Here is a 25712-nt window from a genome sequence, read left to right as displayed (position 1 = left end):
CCACAGGAGTTCCTAGCCAAAGGAGCAAGGTGGCTATTGAGCACTTAAAATGTGGCTAATGGTACCCAATGGAACTGAGCAACTCAAGTTTTCATTTAACTTTAATTAATTTAAATATCAAAGATGCTCAACACCGTCAATCATTAGGAAAATGCAGATTGACTCTACAGTGAGATACGTTCACACCCACGAGGATGACTATCATGAAAAAGACAATACCGTGTGTTGGTGAGGATGTGGGGAAATCGGAAGTCTCATCCTCAGCTGCTGGGATGAGAAACGGTGCAGACACTTTGGAAAACAGTCTGGCAATTCCTCAAAATGTTAAACATAAGTTACCATATGACCCAGCTTTGCACTCCTAGGCATATATCCAAGAGAAATAAAAACAGATGTCCATTTAAAAACTTGCACATGAATTTTCATAGCAGCATTATTCATATTAGGCAAAAGTGGAGACGAGCCAAGTGCCCATTGAATGATGAGTGGAGAAGCAAAAAGTGGCCATCAATACCATAGAATATTGATACAATAGAATATTACTCAGCCATGAAAATTATCAAAGTGCGGATGGACACTGTAATCTGAAGGAGCCTTGGAAACAGTGCAAAGTGAGAGGAACCTAGTCACAAAAGGCCACACAGTGCATGAGTCCATTTACACAAACCATCCAGAACAGGCGAATCTGTAGAGACAGAAGGCAGATTGGCAGTTGCCAGAGTTTGGAGTAAGGGAAAAATGGGGCAGTGACTGCCGATGGGAACGGGGTTTTGTTTTTTAGGAGTGAAAAAATATTCTGGAATAGGTAGTAGTGATGGTGCACTTTTGAACTATACTAAAAAAAAAAAAAATCACTGAATTATCTTTTATTATTTATTTATTTATTTCTGTACCAGAGATTGAACCCAGGGGTACCTAACCACCGACCCACATCCCCAGACCTTTTTAATTTTTTATTTTGAGAGAGAGTCTCACTAAGTTACCTAGAGCCTCACTAAGTTGCTGAGACTGGTTTTGCACTTGTGATCCTCCTGCCTGAGCCTCCAGAGCTTCTGGGATTACAGGTGTGCACCATTGTGCCTGACTTGAATTATCTATCTTAAAAGGATGAATTTTATGGCATGTAAATTATATATATATATATATATATATATTTATTTATTATTATTTAACATTTTTAAAATATATCTCACCATCTTGGCTATTGGCTTCAATAGTAGACATGGCAGCTCTAGAGTCAACCATCTGGGTTAAAATTCTGGCCCTGCCATTTACTATACGTTGTCTTGGACAGGGTGCGCAGTGTCTCTGGGCTTTGGTTTTTTTCAACTGTAAAATGGGGAGCATACCTGGGCTACTTCGGGCCCAGGTGGAAAGGGCTCCTATACGGAAAGCTCTAGAATAGTGCCTGGCCGCAGAGGAGTCATCCAGCCCTAGTTTCAGAACCAGAAATCTACACCTGGACCCCATCCCTCCCCACTTCCCCTCACCCCTCCTCACCACCCCTCCCCCCTCCCCACTTCTCTCCACCCCCCTGCCTGCAGATGGTTGTCTCCACTGTGTAAACTGTTGCTATAACAACCACTCCCAGCTCCCAGCAGCAGTGACATCACTGGAGTATGGTGTCACGTGAAGGGTCTGAGCAGCATTGATAATGGAAAACCTTTTCAGTACAGCCTGAGGCTTACTGGGCAGAAGAGTCAGGGCCTGTCAGGGAACAGGGGCCTCTGTGTCTCCAGGCTGACAGGCAGGCCATCCTTTGCTGGAGGCCTGTCCTGTAAGCCCAGCCCACAGTTTCAGGGCTTTAAGGGAGAGAAGGTTGAATGTGCTTGACCTGATGTTCAGGGGGAAATGGGGCAGGAGGTGTTTCTCTGGCAGCAAAGAAGGCAGGATTGGTAAAACCAGCACTTTCCAAACAGGGCTTCAGGCCAGGGCTTCTCCAGGTCCTACAGCCCTCAGCATTGACTGCCCTTGACCTAACATAGTCCTTCCCTATTGGTACTAGATAAGATATTAAGAAGTGCCTGTCACCTGGGCACCGTAGTGCACGCCTGTAATCCCAGTGACTTGGAAAGCTGAGGCAGGAGGATGGCAAATTCAAGGCCATCTTCAGCAATTTTGTGAGACTGTCTCACAAAAAAATAAAAAGAAATGGGGATGTAGCTCAGTGGCAAAGCAACGTGGGTTCAATCCTCAGTACCAAAAAACAAACAAGAAAACAAATGGGTGGCTTTCCCCCCAGAACTTGAAGCTTACCCTCCAAGTTCTCTGCACAAGACTGAGCAAGGCTGACCTGCCCCTAAGAGCCCAAGGGGGCTGTGTCCTGACTGGTCAACCATATGCTGTGCCCTCTGGTTCACTTCCTTCACTCTGCTCACTGCAGAGAGGCTGTCACTCTTGCTCGGAAGGCCATGGTGATGCATACCTGTAATCCTGTGGAGACAGGAAGATTACAAGTTCAAAGCCAGCCTGAACAACTTTAGTTTTATTTAGAAAATAAAAAGGGCTAGGGATGTAGCTCAGTGGTAGAGCACTTGCCTGGCATACCTGAATCCCTGGGTTCAATCCCTACCAGTGCTGAGAAAAAAAGAGGAGAGAAAGGATCTCACCAGCAGGCTACCTGCATCAAGAGCATTGTAGAGGAACAGAGGAGATCTCCACCGCACAGATTTGAACTCTGATCTACTTCCCCAGGCATCGCGCTAGCAGGGTCAGCTAGTCTCTGGAACTTTGGCCCTGAATCTGAACGATCCACGTGGGTCCCTGGAGTCCTCTCACATGCCCAGAGTCGTTGGCTAATTCCTGAGACCCAGCTCGAAATCCTTCCCGAAGAATAGGGCAGGCTGCAACCCTTGACTCTCCTCCAAGGACGACAGAACATCCCACCCACAAGGCTGGGGGTCTGGGGAAGGATGTGCGGAAGTTAGGAGTAGGGAGCCTGGGAGGAAAGGGGCTATGCTAAGCAGATTGCAGAGAAAAGAGCTTCGTGCCGCTTCTCCCAAGCTCGAGAGCCAGACAGCTGCGGGTCTTGCAGCACTGCGGCAACTTCAAGGCCAAAAGCGGCTGAGGACCGGCAGCGCCCCCTTGTGGCCCTTCTTAACAATGAGCCACAGAGACCCTGGCGGTGACTGGACTGGGGATGGCGTCCTCTGGCTGTAAGACTGATTAGCAGAATTTTAGGTGACTTCTTATCTGAATTCTGGAGGTGTAGCATTGGGCTTTGCCAGAGAACAGACAGCCTGCTTGTGCCCATAGACTCTATTTGGCCTGAAGAGCAGAGACACTTTGATTGGCCACCTGGCATTGGGAAGTCAAGATCTGGTTTTGTGATGGACGTTCTATTCTAGTGGTATGTAACAGATGTGAGGATTTCCCAAAATGTGACCTTCTGATCACATCACTCACTGGGACCCATCTCTGATTGCTGAATCAAAATCTCTGGGAGTGACACTCTAGCATTTGTGTTTTTAACACACTCAGGGAAGAAACATTCATGTGGATTTTAGCCAAGTACAAAGCTATAGGACCAGACTGGTAAAACTGGGTAGGGGCTTGGGTGTCCTCTACCCAACCCCTCATTTACAGACCTGCAAACTGGGGCCCAGAGAGGGGAAGTAATTTACCCAAGGCCGCACAGCCAATTAGTGTGTGCCCTGGGGAAAATCAAGGTAGAACTCTACCTACATCCCCGAAATTGCCTTGCCCACATTTCCCTCTTCACAGCTCCTCTTAGCCCATGCCCAATGCAGACACATTACCAACATGCCTAATCTAAGCCTTTTCATCCAGTGAAGATCAGAACTGTTGGTGATCTGGAGAGACTGGAAAGACCTGATGGTTCCAGGCCTGGGTGGCAATGCATGCCCCTCTTTCTCGCTCCAGATTTGCTTCTAGATCCTAATTTTCATTTCCCCATCTCATACATACATGTGGACAATGAATGATTTCTTTCACCCTGGCGCTCTCTGGGTGTGTGACCTGGGCAGCATCATACAACAGGAGGGCCACTGGACCCTTAGCTCCAGCTCAACCCACTCGCTGATTGAGCAGGCTTGGGATCCTTGGGGACAAGGATGAAATCCCTGGGTGCTGCTCTAGGGAGCAAGAGCACTCAACAGATATAAGCTTGTGATCTGCTGTGCCGTGGAGTACTGTGACAGCCGCCTCTGACAATGTTGTGACTTAAGCGGGGGGGAAAAGTGGAATGATAGGATTAGTAACAGAATAAATAGTTCTCTGCATGAACGCTCCATGGAAATGGGGTGTCTCTGGTGTGGAGGCCCACTGACCCAGTGCCAGGGCCTCTGAGGTCAGCAGATGGTGAGGAGAGCGGTGGATGGAGGGACGGAGTTACCCTAGGGGGAAGTTGCTGTGCCCTTCCCAAGGGCACAGGAGACCTGCCTGCTGAGTCCCCTGTCAGTTTTCAACCCCTGTCCCAGCTCCACTGCAGAGCTGAGCTTTCACAGACTTCAAGGTGGGAGTGAATCCAGCCTGAGGTCACTGGCAGCAGGACCTGATCGGTGGATGGAGACCTGGGATTTACAGGTAGTCGGACAGCAAGCTGTAGGGCCCTGCAGCGCCCCCTCCCTGGCAGGAATTTGAAGGTTTGTGTCCTTGAGTGGAGAAGATGGATAAAAATGATTCAGAGCTGGCTCAGTGGCACATGCCTAGAATCCTAGCAGCCTGGGAGGCTGAGGCAGGAGGACCGCGAGTTCAAAGCCAGCCTCAGCAACAGCAAGGCGCTAAGCAACTCAAGTGAGACCCTGTCTCTAAGTAAAATACAAAATAGGGCTGGGAATGTGACTCAGGGCTTGAGTGCCCCTGAATTCAATCCCCGGTAACCCCTGTTCTGCCCAAAATGATTTGGCTTCCCGAAGACTTTTGACTCACTGCAACACAAAATGGTTATCAACCGATATTGGTGGTGATGTATTAAACTTCAAAGAATCTTTTGCAGTTGTTGTATTCAATATTATTGGGAGAAAGTAGCCTGCTGACTAGGGCTACCCCCTAAACTGTGACAAATTTCAGAATTTAGGGGAGACCTGAACACTGCCCTGGGACTGGAATAGGGTCAGGAATTTTTTTTTTTTTTTTTTTTTTTTCTGGTTCCAGGGATTGAATCCAGAGGCGTTCCACCACTGAGCCACATCCCCAGCCCTTTTTATAAGCCACTGTGCTGGCTCTCCTTGAGAATTGTTGAGAAGCTGTGTGTGTGTGTGTGTGTGTGTGTGTGTGTGTAAGATATAGAGAGAGAGATATGCGTAATCCTTCCAGTCTTCAGATCATTTACCCTCTTCTGAATGTCTAAATGGACCTAGTCCCAGATACCCCCCTGCTCTGTTAATTCATTTAGTTCACCTCCTCTGCAGATACACCTCAGGCCCATAGCACTGAGCTGGCACAGAGTAATGGTGGGAAGAGACCTGGGTCAGGAGTCACACCTGCCCTGCCAGGGTTCCTTCTCTGGCCTGAGGGATAGGTTGTTTCCCTGTCTATAAAATTGAAAGGGTGGGCTGGGGATGTAGCTCAGTAGAGTGCTTGCCTCACGTGCACAGGGCCCTGGCTTCAATCCCCAGCACCACCACAAAAAAAAAAAAAAAAAAAAGGAAAGGGCAAGACCACCTTGGTTGGTGGCTCACTTCTATAATCCCAGCGACTCAGGAGATTGAGGCAAGAGGATCACAGATTGGAGAGCATCCTGGGCAACTTAATAAGATCATGTTTCAAAATAAAAAATAAAAGGGACTGGGAACATAGCTCCATGGCAGAGCACTTGCCTAGCATGTTCAAGGGCCCGAGTTCAATTCCAGTACGAGAGAGAGGAGACAGTGATGCTTTCAGGCTCTGAAATTGTGTGACTTAACCTTCTCCCTCTGGGTTCACTTCTGCTCCTCCTGTTGGTCCCTACCTGGTCCAGCCTCTCCCAGCAAAAGTCAGCCTAGAATTCAGGTGCAAATCTTGTCCTCTGTGGCCTCTGCCCTGGGCTAAACTACTCATGTGGGTTCTCAAACATTGGCGGAAGTAATTAAGTTTTCACTAGTTATTGCAGTTTACTTAATTGTCAGCTAATAATTAAAACTTTATAGAACGTGGGGAAATCTGACTGCTGGGTGATGGATCCCCTGGAGCCTCTTCCTTCCCAAACTTCCCTGACTCTGCCAGGGTCATTGCCACGGTTGGAGGCTCCCCATCTATTGCTACACCGTATTTTGGACTCCTGGCCCAAGGCACCCCTGAGGCCCAGCACATTCCCCAGCTGAGATTGGCTCCCAGAGAAGTGGGTAGTCAGACCTGACAATGCACACACACGATTTCACTACGACCTCATCTGTCCCCCAGCCCCAGGTATGAGGGCCTCACCCAACCAGAGTGAATTCCTACCCATCTGTGAATGAGAGACAGGGAGCCAGCCCTGGCCCCAGCATGCCTCCTGTGGCATCCTGGGCCTTCCCTTCTCCCTGTAGCATCTCTTAGTCACCTTTCTCCTTCTTCTACAATGGGACACATGTCCACCCAAATCTCTCCATGCAGATGTCTGCAGAATTGCAGAAGTTGGCAAGGGTTCCCACAAACCATTGGCTGGACCACAAGTAGATGTGTGTGTCTGGAGGCGTGTGCATGTATTCCAAGGCACTGTGTTGTGGTAGAAAGAACCTCCACAATTCAATTTGATGAATCAAATTGAACAATAGGGAATAACATGCCTAGTGTCGTGCCTGGCATGTGGTAAACACTCAGCATGTGTGTGTGCACACACCCGTTAGGTATATTTGATTCTTAACATGGACAGTATACGCTCTGTGGTCTTGATAAGAGCCACTAGTGGGTAGAAAGAAACACCACTCTAGCCTGCACATGCCCCAGTGCATGTTGGGAGGATGCTGCTCACTGTTGCCCCTTTGAGTTACCCTGGTAATGGTTGGTTGGTAGAGACTCTTGTTTCTCTTGTGAGCCTGAGGGCACATATATCCTCCCCAATTGCTCCATTTGCAGGGAAAGGCTTGGAGCAGCAGCCTGGGATAACATCATGAGCCTCCCTCCACCCCATAGACCTTGGTGTCACCCCACAATTGGTAGGATCTCTACCTGGCCTCTCTCCCCTTGCCCATTCTGGAAGCTGGAGTCTGTCCTGCAAGAGCTAAGAGCATGGAGTACTCCCAGGCCCTTACAGTCAGGGTAGGTGGTGTCCTGACCTGCCTGCAATGAAGGAGAAACAGGTACCGTGCTGGCCGAGTCCTGGGCTTGGCAAGAACTGGGTTGGTTTGGACAGGACCTTGATCTAATGTGCCCAAAAGTGTCACATAGACAGGAAATGTCCTGAGAGCCTCCCATAATGCGGGACACCAGGGGAGATGGGCCACCAGACTCCTCCATCTTTGCTGTGTCTGGGCTCTATTATGACCCCAGGCCTCCCCACACCCAGACCAAACAGTTGATGGAGACGCATAGCAGCAGCCATGGAGGGATCTTGGCATAGCCAACAAAAACATCATTGCACTTGGAGGTCATTGTGGTCTTCACGAAGTAGGGTGTGCTCAGACCCTTTCACTCTATCCCTGGGCCTCGCCCTCATGGGACACGTGAGAAAGTGGTGAAGCCTAGTTATAGGTTGGGGGTCAGGGGTGGGGCAGGGTGAGGGTTGGATGTGGGTGAGGGTGAGAGGTGGGGTGAATTTCCTTGCACATGCAACTTACTGGTGTTTTAAAGCTAAAAATGTAAAATTTTGCCTTGGGGGTGGGGTCATGGATGTGAACGTCAATTTGCCCCACCTCCCATACCAGAGCAAAGCATCTGCAACCTCTCGAGCCCTCTGGCCTGCCCTTTATATGCTTGCAAGCCCTCCCATCCCGGGCCTGAAGATGCACAACGCGTCCCACCCAGCATCATGTCTGTCACCCAGGAATGTAGAGGACAGTCAGACTTCTCAGGAGTGCACGCACCCCTTGAGCTGAGCTTTGGAGAGGCAGGGTGGTATACCCAAGATGACCACCAGGCGGCACTGCCAGGGCACAAGGGAGCCCTAGGGTCTAGTGTTGGCTGGACCAGTCCTGACCTGGGAGCTGAGAGCGGATCCTGGTCACTTCCCAGCAAACGAAGCCCTGTCCTAATGCCCCCTGCATCCCCAAACCTCCACCTGTGGGGAGGCTGCCCACCATCAGACCTTCCTCCATTAGCATCTCTTTGCTAGTCACCTCCCTGGACCTCAGCCATCTCTGAGGTCCAGTGACCAAGTCACTTCTAAACATCCTTGTGACTAGTTTTTGGTGAGTCTGGAAGATTATGGGGTAATCCCACCCCACTCTGCTGATTTCAAATAAAGTAGGGACTAGGGTGAGGGTCTTCTGAGGGAAGAGTCATGGGAAAAGAGGACACTGTGGCTGGAATAGTGAGAAGAAGGACAGAAGGACAGTGTCCCATTCTTAGTCACTACTTGGACATTAAGTTCTACATTCCTGCCACCCCCCTGTATGCCTAGAACCTTAGGGAATGTAGAGTGAACTTCTTGAACGTGGCCAGTGTGGCTTAAACAGTTTTCCCTTTAAAGAGAGAGAGAGGACAGAATGGAGAGAGATATCTTTCTAGTGACACGATATCCATTTTATTCCTGGTACTAGGGATAGAACCCAGGGGCATTTTATCACTGAGCTATATCTCAGACCTGTTTATTTTTTTATTTTGAGAGAGGGTCTCACTAAGCTGCTGAGGCCGACCTTGAACTTCATCTCTTCCTGCTTCAGCCTCCTACATTGCTGGGATTACAGAGGTGTGCCGCCACTCCTGGCAGTATCCATCCATTCCTGAAATATTCATTAAGCACTTACTATGTGCAGTCATCATGCTTGATGCTGGTGGTGCAGAGATGCTCTGTAATATATCGAAAAAATATTAGTTTCTTCCTGGGCTCAACTCTGCCCTGGGCTTTATGTTAGCTGCATGACCTTGGGCAAATTACTTGATCTCTCTGAGTCTGTTTTCTCCCTATAGAACAGGGCATCAGCACACATCTTGTAAGGATTCAACTAGATAATGAATACCAGGGACTGGGCACACACAGAAGTCTCTGAGCAAACTTGGTCACCTTCCCCTCTTGGAAAGACACACCCCTTGGACATGTATGCGCCTGTCCCTCATCTCTGCCAAGCCCATTGAAGGCATCATCCTGACCCAGAAACCCATGTCTTGGCAGCATGTTCTTGATCCCCACATAGGCATTCTTAGAATTAAACCTTAAAATATAATGTATACACTTTCTGACCCTGTCTGTGTTCCGGGCCAAGCCATCAGTTAAAACCACGGAGCAGCTCACAAGGTGACGCTTGCCAGGATAAATAGGCATTGGCAGCCAAAGAGGTGACACCAGGACTGGACAGAGTGCAGGCTGCTGGCACAGAGGCCTGCCATTTGTCCCTGTTCTTGCCACCAGCACCGAGGGTTGGATTCCTGGCATTGGCCGTGAGAAGACGGGGGTCAGGGGTGGGCTGAGTAGATCCCCCAGACAGGGGAAAGGAGAGATGGCTGGGCCCAGGGCTGGAGCTTGTCCTAGAGAAGGTGCCTCAAAGGCTCTGGAGAGGGTGGTACAGCGCGCACCCTGCCCATCCCACACAGCCTCCCTTGGCTAAGAGACAGTCATGGCAGCTGCTTGCCAATGGCCTGAGCTCAGTCTGGAGGAAAAATGCCACTCAAGGGGTTCAGAAATGTTCCCTTTGACAACCAAAAGGAGCTGGCTCTCCAGCCAAGTCTGTGGGCCAGGGAGGGACAGAGGGACAGGTCGGCTCTTGCACAGGGCTGTAGGAGGCAGTAGGGAGGGAGGGGAAGGGACGTCGCTGGAGAGGCAGAATTCCTCATTTGCCTCCATGGGTTCACCTTCGTCTTTCCGTCAGTCCTTGACGCTGCTGCTGCAGGGAGGCATTGTGTGGGTTGATTCCATTCAGTGGCTCTAGACCCCAAAGTAACAAATAAACCACGGGACAAGTCCAGGTCCTCTTCTTTAGTGTCCTCGGGGCCTAGCACGGGGCCTGACACCAAGTGTCTGTTTGACGTAGATTCGTTGGGTGGGTCGTCGGAGTGGATGCTTGGGCGCTTCCCAGGCACGTGGACGTGATGTTCACCTGGAGAGGAGATGGGATACGTTTCTGTTTGCTGTTGTAGAATCTCTTCTGTGCAGGCTCCTGTCGTCCTGCCTAGAAACCAAGGCTGAACGGAAATGGCCCCTGATCATTTAGGATTCTGAGGCCCCTCACTCCTTCCTCCTCACTCAGGATTCCACCACTTTTGCGGGCTCTGCATTGCCTGGATCTCGGTTCCTGCTCCAGAAAATGTCTGTTCATCTCCTGTGGCTCCCCAGGAGCCTTTAGGAGGCTCTGTGGGAACCATCTTCCCTGAACCCCACAGAGGAACTTCAGATGTTCCCAGTCAAGGCCTGGGGCTCCAGTATGCAGAAGCTGGCCTACGCCGCTCCCCAGAGCTAACTGTTGGCACCTCTTCCTAACTCTGTGATGACAGGCACATTGGGAAATTGAAAGCAGCTATGGTAGGAGCAGTTACACCAGAGCAGTTGGCAAATATGGTGGTCACGGCGGCCCCTCCTCCGGGAGCCAGTTGTTAAACACTTACCGTGCGTTGCCAGAGAGGCGTTTCCAGGCAGGTGTCCCTGCACCTCAACCATGGGCAGCCTTGCCTGTGACCTCTACTGTGAGAAGCAGGGCCACCCCCAAAAGAGCCAGAGGTAGATTGATCAGGTAAGGGATCTGATCAGGTAAGGGATCTGAGGGCAATATACCAACAGAAGCCACGTCTACAGCCATGCCAAGGTCAGGGCTTCGGAGGGCCCAAGGGCTCGTGACCAGGGCCTTTTGCAGGACCTGTTCTGCCGGTCGTCTTCGAGAAAGACAAAAGACAGGTGCCTAACATGCCCACAGAGCCACCTCTGGGGGACATGGTCAGTTTCCCCTTTCGTATCCTCTGGCCCCCAGCGGAAAGCCCTTTCCACTCACCCAGCTCTTTCTGCTCTCCCTGACAGACCCAGAGTCCCAGAGAAAGAGGACAGTGCAGAATGTCCTGGATCTTCGACAGAACCTGGAAGAGACCATGTCCAGCCTTCGAGGCTCCCAGGTGACTCACAGGTAAGCTTGAGCTTTAAAGGACTGTGCCCTCAGTTATCCTCATCTGCTCCCCAGGTCTGGAGGTCAGGGCCCCAGGCCCCCATGCCTCCACGTAGGCATCCCAGGCCAGCCACATGGCCTGCCGTGTGCACGGTTTTTAGAGCCCCACAGAGCTAGCCCTGCCGGGAATGGGGCGTCCTATCTCTGCTTAAGTTTGAGCCTAGATTTCACTTATGCAGAGTGGTTTTAAAATGACTAGGAAGGGATCAGGAGGCTCAGTGTGTGGCCTGATGCTCACTCTCCCTCCTTAGACCTCAATTTCCTCATCTTTCCAAAGGGGCTTTATTTACCTAGTGTTCCTCCTGTTCCCCAGGTCCCAGTGTTCTGGGAATCTAGAATCCATGCCCTCCCAACATCTGGGGCTCCTCACCCCACTGTCATTTAGATGATCTCTGGCCTCTTCCATCACCCCTGAGGGAGACCTGAGTGCTCAGCAGGACTCATACAATGTCATTCCATGCCCCATGGGTGTACCCTGGTCCTTCCCTCAGAAAGACCTCAGACCCACCAGCTGTGTGGGGCATGCACCCCTCCCACTGCACCTCTCCCTGGAGTAGAGTTCTGGCCATAACCTCCTCCGTGTGATTCAGATTTTCCTCTGGGCTCCTGTGGGCTGCCCAGATGAGCTCATGTTGTCAGCTCCAAGGGGGGCAGAGGGCTGGGCTAAGCCATGGGGGTGAGGGAGGGAGAGTAGGCTGCCAGGGTTGGGAAGTCCGGGGGGTGGACCAGGAGGCTGTGTGAGGATAGGAAGCCTCCCCAGTTGGCCTGGAAGAGGGTTCCTCCCCATCTCTTGGGATTGGAAAACTGACAGCAAAGTTGGGACACAGGGTCAATGGGTAAGGAGCTTTTCTTAGCCCAGTGCATGGCCAGCCCAAGTATCCAAACACATGCTTACATATGCTCAGGGACAGAACTTTGAAAGCATTCTAGTCCTTGGTGGGGTTGCTGTGACTATCGTGGAACTTCGTCCTTAGGAGCTGTCACTCATTGGCCTAGTTCTTCCTACTTAAGGCCACCCTTCTCCTTCTTTCCACTACCTTCCCCCTCCCCACTCCAGATCCCCTCTGTGGACACCTCGATCTTTCCTCTCAGACCTCTAGAAGAGTTTAAATGATAAGATCAATGGAAGCATCCATTTTCTGGGGTTACGTGTCTGTTCAGGTCAGCAAGACTCTGACTCCTGAAAGGGAGGTGATTTGTGGAGACCTAGGAAAATCGTGGATGGTAGAGCTCCACAGGCCCTAGGACTCAGGCCCCCTTACATCTGTCTCCTGTCCCCTTCCCTCGAGCCCAGAGCTGGAACCTAAAGTGGGCTCATCAGTTTAGAAACTCGATGGGTAAAATCTTGGACATCTTCCTTCCCCTGTCTTGGGAAGTTGCTGGAACATCTCTCAGCGCCAAGTCACCCGCCAGCCTCATGCCAGAGAAGCTAGAAAGTGCTTAGTTGCTGAAAGGGTCACACCCCAAATGACTCACCCACAGAGGCAGGGCAGAGGCAGCCACACCAGCCTCCCTGTGCCACCGACTCCAAGCCCCTGCCTGCCTAGGGAAGCAGCACAGCTTCTGCTTGGGTGTAGAGGGGGAGGCCTTAAAGCCTTTGTGCAAAGCTGACTGGTTTGGCATGGGGTGCGTGGGGCCTCTGGTTCCTGTCTCCCTTTATGGGAAAGGGAACCACCAACCTGAGGCTGGATTTTCTGTTTACCGTGGACCCAGAGCCACTTCCTCTCTTAGCCATTGGTTTATATTATTCCAGTTCCACGCTTGGTTAGCCTAAACACCAACTCCCTGACTTTTTATGGCTCCTTTAGTTTTTAAAGTACTTTCCATCAATCAGCCAGTCCCTCTGCTCTGGGGTAGTCAGGATATGTACATATTCCTTGGCTACAGAAGGAGCAACTGAGGCTGGGAGGGAAGGGACCTTCTGGGTGGCACAGACTGAGAGCAACTGTGTGCCCACATGACACTGGGCACCGGCCTTCAGAGCAAATACAGCCTCATCCCAGAGGAGCTCACTGTCCAGAGAGTGCTTCCAGGAAAGTTGCTCACCCAGGAACTCCCAAGGTAACTCTAGACTCTTCCTTCCAGAAACCTTTATTCCTGTGCTGCTTCCTCTGTTTCTGCTGGTTCATTTCTCCTCAGTGAGGACAGAGTCCAGGTCAGGGGCCAGGGCTGGAGAGGAAATGAAACTCTGTTCCCCCAGAGAGGCAAGCCTGAGGCTGATTGCAAAGCTGGAAGTCAGAAACTGAGGATCTGAGCTAGAGTCACCCCTGCCAACGTAGATGTGTCTGGAAGCTATAACAGAGACATTGAAAAAAAGGAAGAGATACTTTCTGTGCAGAGAACTAAACAAAGGGCAAGCCAGGGGCAGAACTGAGGAACCCAGACACCCATGTGACCCTCACCTCTGCACAAATCTCTGACCCTAGTGTAAGCTAACGACTCAAACCCGCTGCCCTGGAGACCTCTCCGACCCTCAGCATGGCCTCCATTCTCTTCTTCCTCCCCTCCCTCTGGTGGTCATGGTCAGCTTGTGTTTATCAAGCACTTACTATGGGAGGCCCTGGATGGCGTCTCGTGATAAGAATGCCCCACCCCCCATTCAGCAGACCCATTGAGGGGCTGCTCCTCGTGACCCACGACCGGGCACCAGCTACACTCCAGGCCCCATGCAAAGTGCTGAAATAGAGCAGTGAGCCACGGTCACATCATGGCCACGGTCTCTGGCTCCAGGGAGCTTCCACTCTCTCCAAGGAGAAAAGGTCCACGGTAACTAGAAGCTAAAAACAATGCAGTGTGTGACACAGGACTGCAGAACACAGTGAGACTAAGGGCTGCTGGGGACCTGATAGGGTGAAGCCAGGTGTGGATGGGCCAGGAACATTCAAGAGGGTCAGAAACAGCAGTCACTAATTGTCCTGCCCACAGGACCCCATCACACTGTTTTGAAGGTCCAGTGACTCCTTCAGTTCTATTGAGGAAAAAAAATCAAACCCACTTTTTCGGGTCCAATAAAGATAATTTTTGAGGATTTTCTTTTTTTCAAGGAACTTTTAAAAGAATAGAAAAAATCCTTGTCTCCATCTAATCCCAACCCTGAGAGTGACATTAAAATGGATGTGTTCACCAGGTAGATTCCTTTGCTTTGTGTACCCCCATGTTCACCCATGGGTTACTTCAGCTGCCCCAGTTTTTGTGCCCAAAGACCTCATTTCATTTTCTCAGCCCCGTCTGGATTTAGTTAAGCCAAGTGAGGGAGACCCTACCTAAGGTTGGCTTTGAGCTGGCACCACTGCTGCGCTGGGTGGAATTACTGGTCTCAGTCTGAACTCAAGTCCCCTCCACCTCTCCAACCAGATCCCAGTTGTATTTCCTCTCTGCAGATTCCCTGGCCCCTGAGGAGAAATTCCCCCCTCCCGAGACCCCAGACCTCTCCAGTCTCAGGCCTCTGGCACTAATCTGGGCATCACTTCCTTGACCTGGCTTTGCAGGGCCTGAGGTCTGGGACCCTGAGCATCCTGCTTCACCCCCTGTCCACTTCCCATTCCTCTCCTATCCAGTGAAGGCTGGATATTCAGTTCCCCAGGAAGGCTGTGCTTCTCCTTCTGCTGCCCTAGGCCTATGGCTGGGCCCAGTCTTCTTGGGGACTTGCTGCGTGTCTGAAGCTTTTCCAACATGCTCCACACACCAGGCTTTCCTACGAGATCTGGTATCTGGGAACCAACTAGCCCTCAGCTCATTGATAGAAAAGAGGGGATGGCTATACCCTGCAAAAATGAATAGTCAAGACTCTGAGCTCAGGTGACTGGTCCCTCCCCCTTCCCCCAGAAGGTCCCATTTGGCCCCTTCCCTATGAGCCAGCACCGTCTATGCACCAAGCATTGTCAGATCTGTTCATCTGTGGTCCTCCCAACTCCACCAGCTCTTAGGCTGTTATCCCCACTGTACAGATGAAGAAACAGAGGGTTCACCAAGTTACTTTCCTCGGGCTCACTTACCTAGAGATGACAAAAACGTATTCAAACCATATTACACAGCATGGGCTCCTAGGAGTAGGATGGATTGCTTTACCAGCCACTTAAAACTCAGTTTCCCGTGACCACTTGATATACCCTGTAACCAGGGTAACAAGGACCTCATGGAAAAGCCAGACTCGCATACGGGGGAAGGCACACTGAGGTGCAGCGAGGAGACAGGGCACAGCGCCGTGCTACTAAAGGAGTGCCCTTTTGCTCTCTGCCCAGCTCTCTGGAGATGACTTGCTACGACAGCGATGATGCCAATCCACGCAGCGTGTCCAGCCTCTCCAACCGCTCCTCCCCTCTGTCTTGGCGCTACGGCCAGTCCAGCCCACGGCTGCAGGCTGGTGATGCACCGTCGGTGGGTGGGAGCTGCCGGTCGGAGGGACCACCTGCCTGGTACATGCACGGGGAGCGGGCCCACTACTCGCACACCATGCCCATGCGCAGCCCCAGCAAGCTCAGCCACATCTCCCGCCTGGAGCTGGTCGAGTCCCTGGACTCCGATGAGGTGGATCTCAAATCCGGCTACATGAGCGACAGTGACCTCATGGGCAAGACCATGACAGAGGACGATGACATCACTACTGGGTAAGCACAGGAGCCCTTGGACAGCTGGAGTGAGAGGCAGTGGGAGGGGATGCCTAAAAAGGGAAGTGGAAGATTTGAAGTGCTGTTGACAAAAGGGATCTGTGTAAGCTTTTGTGTGCAGGTTGTGACAGCACCTACGATCTGATGTGGTTTATTCAGACCTGCGTATGGTGGGTGGGGCCTACATATGAGGATCTGATTGGTCGATAAGTGTGCCTCTTTCTTATTGGCCCCTAGGCCTGCCATTCTGTGTAATGCCCCACCTACTTCCCCGGGTCCTCTGTGGACAAGTCTGGACCAGCGTCCTGGAAGCGTGGTGCCTAGGTGCATGCCTGTAAATCCAACCACTTGGAGGTTAAGGCGGGAAGATCTCAAGTTTGAGGCCAGCTGGGCAACTCAGTGAGACCCTGCCTCAAAATAAATAAATAAAAAGGGTTGGGAATGTAGTTCATGGCAGAGCACCCCTGGGTTCAGTCCCCAATACCAGTGAGTACAGAACCCCCAGGAAAACTCTTAGTACCAGCTCTTCTGCAAACTCTGTAGACTCAGGACAAGCTAATCTGCTTGCCCATTTGCAAAAAAATCTGATAATGTCATTTCCATCTATCTGCTAAGAAGAGAAAATGAGCTTGTAGGGAGAGCAGGAGTCAAGCAGAAAGTGATGAGATTGCTTCTTCCTTTGTCAGGGGTTTCCAGTCTCCAGTCCCCTTCCTTACCCTGTGACCTTGGGTCTCTCTACTCCTTGGGTTTCTGCTTCTGTGGATCTTCTACCCATAGCTTCCTAGTCCCTACCCCAGGCTATCAACCCTTCTTTCCTGAGCTTTGCCCCATGAGGACCCCAATCTTCTTATTGTTTTCTGTCTACCTCAACAGGGTTGGGCCTGTGGAAACAAGCTGGGCAGAGGTAGCAGTCTGGGAAGTGAGGGGAGAGGACAGGAAGAATGAAGTGCTGGGGGCTTCTGGGGTCCTGGCCAACTGTTCCAAGCCCTGGAGACCAGAAAGCTGCTGAGACTGTGCAAGCTTCTCTGGGGCATCTCCCAGCTGACTGCCATTTCCATTCCTCCTTCTTGGTTTGCTGGGACCCCCACCCCACCCCAGGAAACCACAGGAGAAGCAACAGTATTCCTCTCCCCTTACCTCTCAGGGACTTAATATCTTACTACCAGAGACCTTCTCCCCAGTAAAAATCTTAGACTTCAACGGAATGGAAAGTAGCCTCTTGGAAAAGACTGGGAACCGAGCTCCAGGCGGTCGGCTGTTCCTGCCCGCATTCCCACCCCTGGGAATAAACTTGGCGGGATCTGGTCAGGGCCTGTCCAGCTGATGAGGCTGCTCTGGAGCAAAACAACTGACGCATGAATGGGGTTGTTTACTGCCTGTTAAATCCCAGGGGCCAGCCAGACCTCACGCTCAGATCCACCAGGCCAGCCGGGAACTGGGACCAGAGAGAAAGCCAGCATATGGCCCTGAGCTGGGCTGTGCTCAGAATCCTGCCCTGGCAGGAAGGAGCACGCCGTGCCTTGGAGGAGCTGCTCCACACAGTCTCTGCCCTGAGGAAGTGCCAGGTCCTCTTCCTCTGAGAACGTCCACCTGGACAGGGCAGAGGGGAGCACAATGCTGTGGGACTAAGGGCTCAGAAATTTCTCCATGTGTCGGAAGGACTGTGGCCTCAGCCCTTCGGGGCTCCCAGACCAATGAAGGTAACAGGATCCCTGTCCTCAGGGAGGCCCAGACTGACGAGGGTGAGAGCCCTCTGACAGTCCCACCCCGCTCCCAACTCCCCAGTGTCATGGCAGCGAACACCCCATGGGTGAGGAGAAAGCATCCCACTCCTGCCATGGACAGACCCTAGTCTGACAGGGGTGGCAGGACGCTGGCACTTAACTAGCTGTACGAGCTTGGGCAGGCTTTAATTTGTCTCCCTGCTAAACACAGACCACAGTAGTACCGGTAGTCCCAAGATCACAGGGCCATTAGGAGGATGAAAAGAATTCATATATGTTAAGCACTTAGAATAATTCTTGACTCATTGTAATTGCTTACTCAGTGCTAGCTACTGTTGTTGTTGTTGTTTGTAGAGTCCCAGATGGATGGGGAGACACAGTCCTTGTCCTCAGATAGCAGGTAGTCTCACTGCAATCAGCAGCAAGGACAGATCTAGTAGCAGCTGACCTATCCCAGGGGCATAGAGAGCAGGGTGTGGGTATGGAAGGCCACAGGGACATCAGGAAAGGAAAGACACTTTATCCATACTCTTACACCCTTTCTTTTCTTTCTTTCCTCCTTTTTTTGGGGGAAGGAGGGCAGTATTGGGGATTGAACCCAGTGATGTTCTACCACTGAGCTACAGGACCAGCTCTTTCTTATTTTTCTTTTGAGACAGGGTCTCACTAAGTTGCCAGGCTGGCCTTGAACTTCAATCCTGCCTCAGTCTCCCAGGTTACTGGGATTATAGGGGTGCACCACTGTGGCCAGCTTAGCTACCTTTCTTTATTCTCCTTCCTCTGGTCCGTGTGTGTGGTGCCCCCAAATCAGTGATAAAAGGAAATAATCAGGAGTCCTTGAGGCCGGCAGGAATAAGAACTTGTCCTCCCTGCGCACCCACCTGTCAGAAGCCCAGGGATGCCTGGAGTTTACATAGGAACATGGGATAAACTGTTAGCAAGACAGTACGCACAAAGCGATCCACACTGTAAACTGCAGTCTAGTGTACTAGGTGATTTCACGTCTCTTTTTTATGGTCAGTCTTCAGTTAGCAATAACTCTTAACCCTAGTCTTAAGGTTTGTCATTAAATTCTCTGCCAGGACTGTAAACATGACCACCCTTACCCATGCTTAGGAAATCACAGTTGAAGGGAATCGATTTATAATAGCCAGTTATAATGTCAACCATCACCTGGATTATGTGTTCTCAGGGTCACCTGTTGTTTTTACTTGCTCTGTTTGGTTAGAGCATCCTAGATTCCAGCAAGTCTTGAACTCTGCAAACCTGAGCTAGCTGTCCCTGCTCAGACTCCTCTGGGTCCTCCCCTCCCCGCTGTGCTCTTTATCCAGATTTTGTCAGTTAGAAAATGTCCTTTTCCTAAGAAAATTGTTTTTCCCTGTTCAGAAAATGGGTTGGGCTGTTCCCTGGAGAGGCAGCCTTCAGTACTTCCCTTCTCCCCCACGTGGTGACACTCCCCCACATGGTGACACTCCCCATCCTCTGCTGTAGGCCAGGGCCGCCTGCCAGCTGCCATTCCCAGCCGCTCCAGTGCTGGGCCATTGGACAAGTGAGGCTGGTTTCTGGGCTCCTGCCTTCCCTGCTGGGTGACACAGCTGGCCCCAAGCTCTCCAGTTGGGCCCTGGAGGATGACATGACTCTGACCCCTTCTCAGCGCTCTCACTTATCTGCTGGGGCGTGGTGCACTGGGGGTTCGTCCCATGCCAATCAGTGCCAGCTGCAGATCAGCTCGCTACTCCATCCACACACCGGCCTCTTCCCGGGTTGCCACTCCGCAAGACAAAGAAGGCAAATGCTCCAGACAGTCCATAGACTGGACTGCAGAGGGTGACGCTGGCTGCCCAAAGAAACATACATTTTCAAAAGATGAATTTTAACAAATGTGAAGTATACGCAACTCTTACCATTTTAAGGTGGCACCGGGTACAGTCACACTGTGGTGCCACCATCGACACCTTCCATCTCTGGAGCTTTTTTTGTCTGCCCAAATTGGAAACTTTGCACTCATTAACAATGTCTTCCCTTTTCCCACTCCTTCCAGCCCCTGTTCCACTTTCTGTTTCTATGAGTTATACTACTCTAAGTAGTGGAATCAGACCGTTTTTGTCTTTTTATGACTGGCTTATTTTAACTAGCATCATGTCATCAAAGTCATCTTTTTTAAGGTTGATTAATATTCCATTATATGTATATACCACATTTCATTTATCTACTCATGCATTCATGGGTTGTATTGCCTTTTGGCTATTGGAAATGATACTGCTGATGTATAAATATCTGTACAAGTCCCTGCTTTTATTCTTCTGGGTCTATGCCTAGAAGTGGCATTATGGATTGTATAGTACTTCTACATTTAATTTTTTGAGGAACAACAAGGACTGTTTTCCACAGAGGCTACCCCATTTTACATTTTCTCCAATTCTAATTTTTTTAAATCCTTGCTGTTTACTAATTTCTTTTTTTTTTTTAATAAAATAATGGCCATCCTAATTATGTTAGTCAGCTTTCCTATTACCATAACAAAATACCTGAGATAAGTAACTTTAAAGGAGGAAAGGTTTATTGGACTCACAGTTTTGGAGTTTGGGGGCCTTTGGCAAGGCAAATCATGGTGGGAATGCATGACAAAACTGTTCACCCCCGGTGGGAGAGCAAAAGGGAAGCAGAGGATACCAAGGTCCCACAATCCCCTTTGAGGGCACACCCCAATGACCTAAGACCTCCCACTAGGCCCCTCCTCTTAAAGGCTCCACTACTTCCCAATACCACAGACTGAGGATCAAACCTGTAACCTGTGGGCATTTGGGGAACATTTAGGATTCAAAATATAGCACTAAAGTATGTGTAGTAGTATTTCATTGTGTTTTTTTAAAGATATATTTTTATTTTTGCCTGGAGATGAGACTCAGCAGTTAGAACATGTGCACAGCATGCCTTGGTTCAACCCCCAGTGCTGCAAATATGTACACATACATACACAAATTTTTAATTGATACATAACAATTGTATATATTTACGGGGTGTGGTGTGATATTTAGCACATGTATACAATGCGTAGAGATCAGATCAAATAATCCATCACCTAAGACTTTTATCATTTCTTTGTGTTGGGAACACTCAAGAGCCTCTTTACTACCTATTTTGAAAGTTAATTATTGACAACTATAGAATATTAGAAGTTATTCCTCGCACCCTATGGTAGCACAGAACATGAGAAGTTATTTCTCCTCGGGCTAGGGATCTGACTCGGTGCTCGAGTGCTTGCCTAGCTTGGGTTAAATCTTCAGCACCACAAAAAAAGAAAGAAAGAAAGATGGGAAGGGGGGAGAGGAGGGAAAAGAAAAAGAGTCATTCCTCTCACTCAGTCGCACCCCTGTACTGGTTAACCATTCTCTCTCCGTCCCTCCCCACATCCTCCTCAGCCTCTGGTAACCACTCTTCTGCTCTATTCTTCTACAAGATCAACTCCTTAGCTTCTGCATATAAGTGAGAATGTAATGTCCTCCAGTTTCATCCATGTCACTGTGAATAACAAAATCTCATTTTTTTATGGCTAAATAACATTACATTATATACGTATATGATGGTGTGTGTGTATATATATGTATACACACACACATATATGTATATAAGTATATGTATATATTCCACATTTTATTTGCCCATTCATCTATCAGTGGACACCTAGGTTGATTCCATATCCTGGCTATTGTTACTTGTGTTGCAATAAAAATACAAATGCAGATGTCTAATAGTAGGATCACTAGATCATATGGTAGTTCTGTTTCTAGTTTTCTGAGGAAACTCCATATTGTTTTCCATAATGACTGTACTAATTTCGATTCCCACCACATCCTCTCCAGCATTTGTTACTTTTTGTCTTTTTGATAATAACCATTTTAATACAAGTGATTTGGATTTGCTTTTCCCTGATGACTAGCAGCATCTTCATGGATTAGCCATTTGTATATCTTCTTTGGAGAAATGTCTATTTGAATCCTTCGCCCATTTTTTAATTGGATTGTTTGGTTTTTCTGGTTGAGGTGTGGGCGTTCTTTATATGTTCTGTATATTAATCCTTCACGAGATATGTGATTTGCCAACACTGTCTTCCGTCCTGTGGGTTACCTTTCATCCTGCTGAGAGTATCCTTTGATGCACAAAAAAGGTTTTCCATTGGTTTTTTTGTTTGGGATTTTGGTTTTTGGCAACAAATTACCCAGATAACTTTTGCCTATTAATTGGGTCTTGGGCTCAAGTGATCCTCCTGCCTCAGCCTCCCAAGTAGCTGGGACTACAGATGTGTGCATCTGGCTAAAGGTCTTCATTTTGGTGAAGGCCAGTTTATCTGGTTTTCTCCTTCTTTCTTCCTTTCTCCTCCTCCTCCTCCTCCTCCTTCTTTTCCTTCCTTCCTTCCTTCCTTCCTTCCTTCCTTCCTTCCTTCCTTCCTTCCTTCCTATCCAGGAAATCATTTCCAAATCCCCTGTCATTCAGCTTTCTTCTGTCTTTTCTTCTGAATTTTATAGCTGAAGGGACTTTTTAAAATAAAAATACATATTCCAAGCCTAATCCCATCCTCACCAGTGTGGAATTTCTGTTACTCCAGGAAACCATATTTTTTAAAACTTCCTAGTGATTTTGGACCAGTCTGCCTTCTATCTAGTACAAATATCTTCTCTATAGTGTCCCTGGCAGCCAGTCTTTCACCTTTGGCTTGCATAGGCACAGTGACAGGGAGCCTATTTCATTTCATGTAGAATTAAGTTCTAATAAAGTTTCTAAACATTCAGTTGAAATCTGCTTCACTCTTAACTTTTGCCTATTAATTCAAACGCTGTCACTAGGAAGAATAGGGTAAGTGTAACTCCTCATCCGAATATGTCAACACGTACTTAAGGATTGCTCGGATATTCTTTAGACAACACCCTGCCCCATTTTAAGAAGTCCCCAGTTTATTTCAGTGCTTTGTAAAATGACCCAGTTTTCCAGACCCTTCATTGTCCCAATCACCCCTCCTCTGGAAGCTCTCAAGTTGTCAACTGTCCTCTTAAGTGCTGGCACCTAGACTGATCCCCAGCTTGACACTAGAAGTAATACTCAAATCATGACACTGCAGACAACTTCGAGTTGGCTGCTGACTGTCCTGGATGACAGCTCGGGCCATTTTTACCACTTGAAAAGAGAAAAGGAATTTGTTTTTCTAAAAATAGGAAGGTCTGGAATTTAATCTAAGTAAGAAGATAAGTCTCCCAGCCATCTGTCCTCCCCATCCCTGGCATCCAGGGTTGGCGGGAGAGAGTCGAGGCCAGGAGCCTGCAGAGGTGGCAGGCTCTAGCAATGGGGCCACAGGCTCCCAGGTGGCCAGGAGCGTGGGGACCCTCCCCTCTTCCGCTGCTGTGAGTTGGTCTGCCTCTCAGCATCTCCATTTCTGTCTGTAGTGGTGGTGGCCTGGGAGGGCTATGATGGGGCTCTGAGGCCTAACAGGTGGGAACTTGCAGGTCACAACTCCAGAGGGTGCTGCTCACACGGGACAGAAGTGTGCCTCCTGCAGCCCCTGCCGGATGGCTGTCCAGTGACCCTTGCCAAGGACCACGGAACCTTAGCCAATGTCAGCAGGCCCCATCTTGAGGGAGCTCAGCATGTGTGTCACGGGCATAGCGGGATTGCTTGGAGACTGTCTGCCAGCCCTGTGGCTCTCAGGTGGTTCCCTGCCCTCTGTGTGTGGCTGGGCATTCCAGGCTTCTGTCCCCTCCTCGCCTCCCTCCTGCTCCCCGAGCCTGTCCTCTTGAACTGTGCTTGGGGGCTCAGGGACAGATGGGATTCGTTTCCTCCTTGGCTCTGAAGTGTCTTGACGTTGAAAAATGTCAAATAAAATAAACTGTAGGCCCCTGCCTTCTCCCAGGCTGGCTCTTGGCTCCCAGCGGCGGTGAGCTCAAGCCTTAAAGAGACACTTCAGCCTGATGGTGAGGCCTCTGTCTCCCAGTACCTCCTGGAAAGAAACCCCCACTCACTGCTCTTCCGCTTGGTCCATGTCTGACCCCTGACCCCAGGATACCCCAACCAGCCACTTTCAGTGATGAGAATTCTCTTGCATGAACCCTGAGTTTGCACACTTTGTACGAAGAGAACCCTTCTGAGTTTGAATGGACAGGAAAGAGTTGTTTCTTCTGCCTTTGACTTCTCTATCTCCTGCCAGTTCTTTAGCACCCTGCCTAGTAGGCAGATGAACCAGGTATGGCTTTTGCCCCTAAAACACAAGAACAGGGGCAGAGAGTGCTATGGCACTGTCCTGGCAAGGACCCAATGGTCAAGTCCAGAAAGGAAATTTGGTTTCTGCCCTTAAAGAACTTGAGATCTAAAAGGAAGGAAAGATGCTTACTGGATCCAAGTAAAGGAAGGGGCATGTTGTTTGAAATAGATTATGATTGTTGCCTCATTTGAGGATGATTTTTTAAATTACAGTGCTGATTCACAGATTCATACGCAATAGTGCTGACTGAAACTTCTTTGTGGTGCTGTGGAAGGAGCACAGATCTAATAACAGGATCTGGAGTTCAATCCTAAGCATACCTCTTGCTCGCTGTGTGGCACTAGCAAGTCACCTAATCACTTTGGGTCTTTGTAAAAAGGTGATTGTGTATGCCTTGTGAGGATCAAGTGGAAGAGAATGGGTAAGAGTGCTTTGAAAAGTATAAAGGGCTCAGGAGGCTGAGGCAGGAGGATTGTGAGTTTAAAGCCAGCCTCAGCAAAAGTGAGGCACTAAGCAACTCAGTGAGACCCTGTCTCCTAAATAAAAAATACAAAATAGGGCTGGGGATGTGGCTTAGTGGTTGAGGGACCCTGAGTTCAATCCCTGGTACCAAAAGAAAAAGAAAGAAGAAGAAGGAGGAGAAGGAGAAGGAAGGAAGAAAGAAAGAAAGAAAGAAAGAGGAAAAAAATAAAAAGGATAAAAGACTGTTGGTTTGAAACCTATTATTCCATCTCAATGTTCTGTTCATTTACCTGATGACCTCTGTCTTAGGGATTATTAAAGTGTCAAAACAAAGTCTCTTTAATTTGGCAGATGAGTATATTGAATTTGGGCCTTGACTTCTGTTACGAAGAACAGTCTTGTTTTGTTTTTTAACACTGTCTTGATATTTAGTCCTGCAGTGTGCAGTTACTTCAACAGACTTTTGAGAACAGGCTTATCAACACAGGCATACCACAGATTACAGTAATGTGGTTACAGTAAAGGCTCAGAGCTAGACTGCCTGGGTCTTGAATCCAGTAAAGGCTCAGAGCTAGACTGCCTTGAGCTTGAATCCTGGCTCTTCCTTTTCCTAGAGAGAGTAAGTTCTTTGACTCCCTGTTTCAAGGTCCTCAGCTAAAAAATGTGGAGAGTAATGGGACATACTCTGTTAAGATCAATGTGAGGATTACATTATTTACTGCACCTCCTTTGATGTCATGGGTGCTCAGCGAATGTTAGCTGTTGTTAGTCATTTGATGACAGAGATTAGCAAGGTGACACATTCTAAATGCATATTCTAAATGATAATTTAGTATTTGAAAAAGTGTGTGTTCATCTTCATGCTTGAAAATAGTATTTCTGCTCCTCACTAGAAGGATGACAAACTAACTCATTTGCTGAGCACGATGGATATTCTGACCTGTTTTTACCTGTTCATGCAGTGGTTTTTTTTTGTTTGTTTTCTTTTTGTACCAGGGATTGAACTCAGGGACACTGAACCACTGAGCTGCATCCCCCGTCCTTGTTTGTATTTTATTTAGAGACAGAGTCTCACTGAGTTGCTTAGGGCCTTGCTAAATTGCTGAGGCTGACTTTGAACTCATGATGCTCCTGCCTCAGCCTCCCAGACTGCTGGGATTGTAGGCATGTGCCACCGCGTCCGGCTCATGCAGTGTTCTTATGTGGGACACGATGCCCATCTGTGGCTTGGGATCTGGGCTGGGGGTACAGCATGCAATTGTGCAGTCAGCTAAGTTAATTGTGCACAGGATCACATGAGTGGCTGTGACCTCTTTCCCATCATGACCTAGCTAGTTGGGCTATCTGTGCCTTACCCTGACATATGCTTCTTAAATTCGAAGAGTGCCTCAGGCTGGTGGTTTATTCCTTTTTTTTTCCCCCCTGCTATAGCACAGTACACAGACTAAGTAATTTAGGAAAAACGGAGATGTATTTCTTATGGCTCTGGCAGCTGGGAAGTCCA

The 25712-nt window shown here is 49.3% G+C and overlaps 1 protein-coding gene across 6 annotated transcripts in view; it reads left to right on the top strand.

Moving 5' to 3' along the window:
• The window catches only part of NAV1 (neuron navigator 1), a 254821-nt gene that overhangs the window by 142012 nt on the left and 87097 nt on the right, over positions 1-25712 (top strand). For all 6 annotated transcript variants that reach the window (XM_079106005.1, XM_079106004.1, XM_079106000.1 and 3 more), the window contains 2 exons: positions 11024-11126; positions 15407-15772. In XM_079106005.1, the coding sequence (XP_078962131.1) occupies positions 11024-11126; positions 15407-15772 (469 nt within the window). The remainder of the gene's footprint in view (positions 1-11023; positions 11127-15406; positions 15773-25712) is intronic.

Source organism: Sciurus vulgaris (genome assembly GCF_902686455.1).
Source record: "Sciurus vulgaris genome assembly, chromosome: 12".
In the NCBI taxonomy this organism is placed as follows: domain Eukaryota; kingdom Metazoa; phylum Chordata; class Mammalia; order Rodentia; family Sciuridae; genus Sciurus; species Sciurus vulgaris.
Note: the sequence above shows the minus strand (reverse complement) of the source record. Positions and strands in the feature narration are given on the sequence as shown.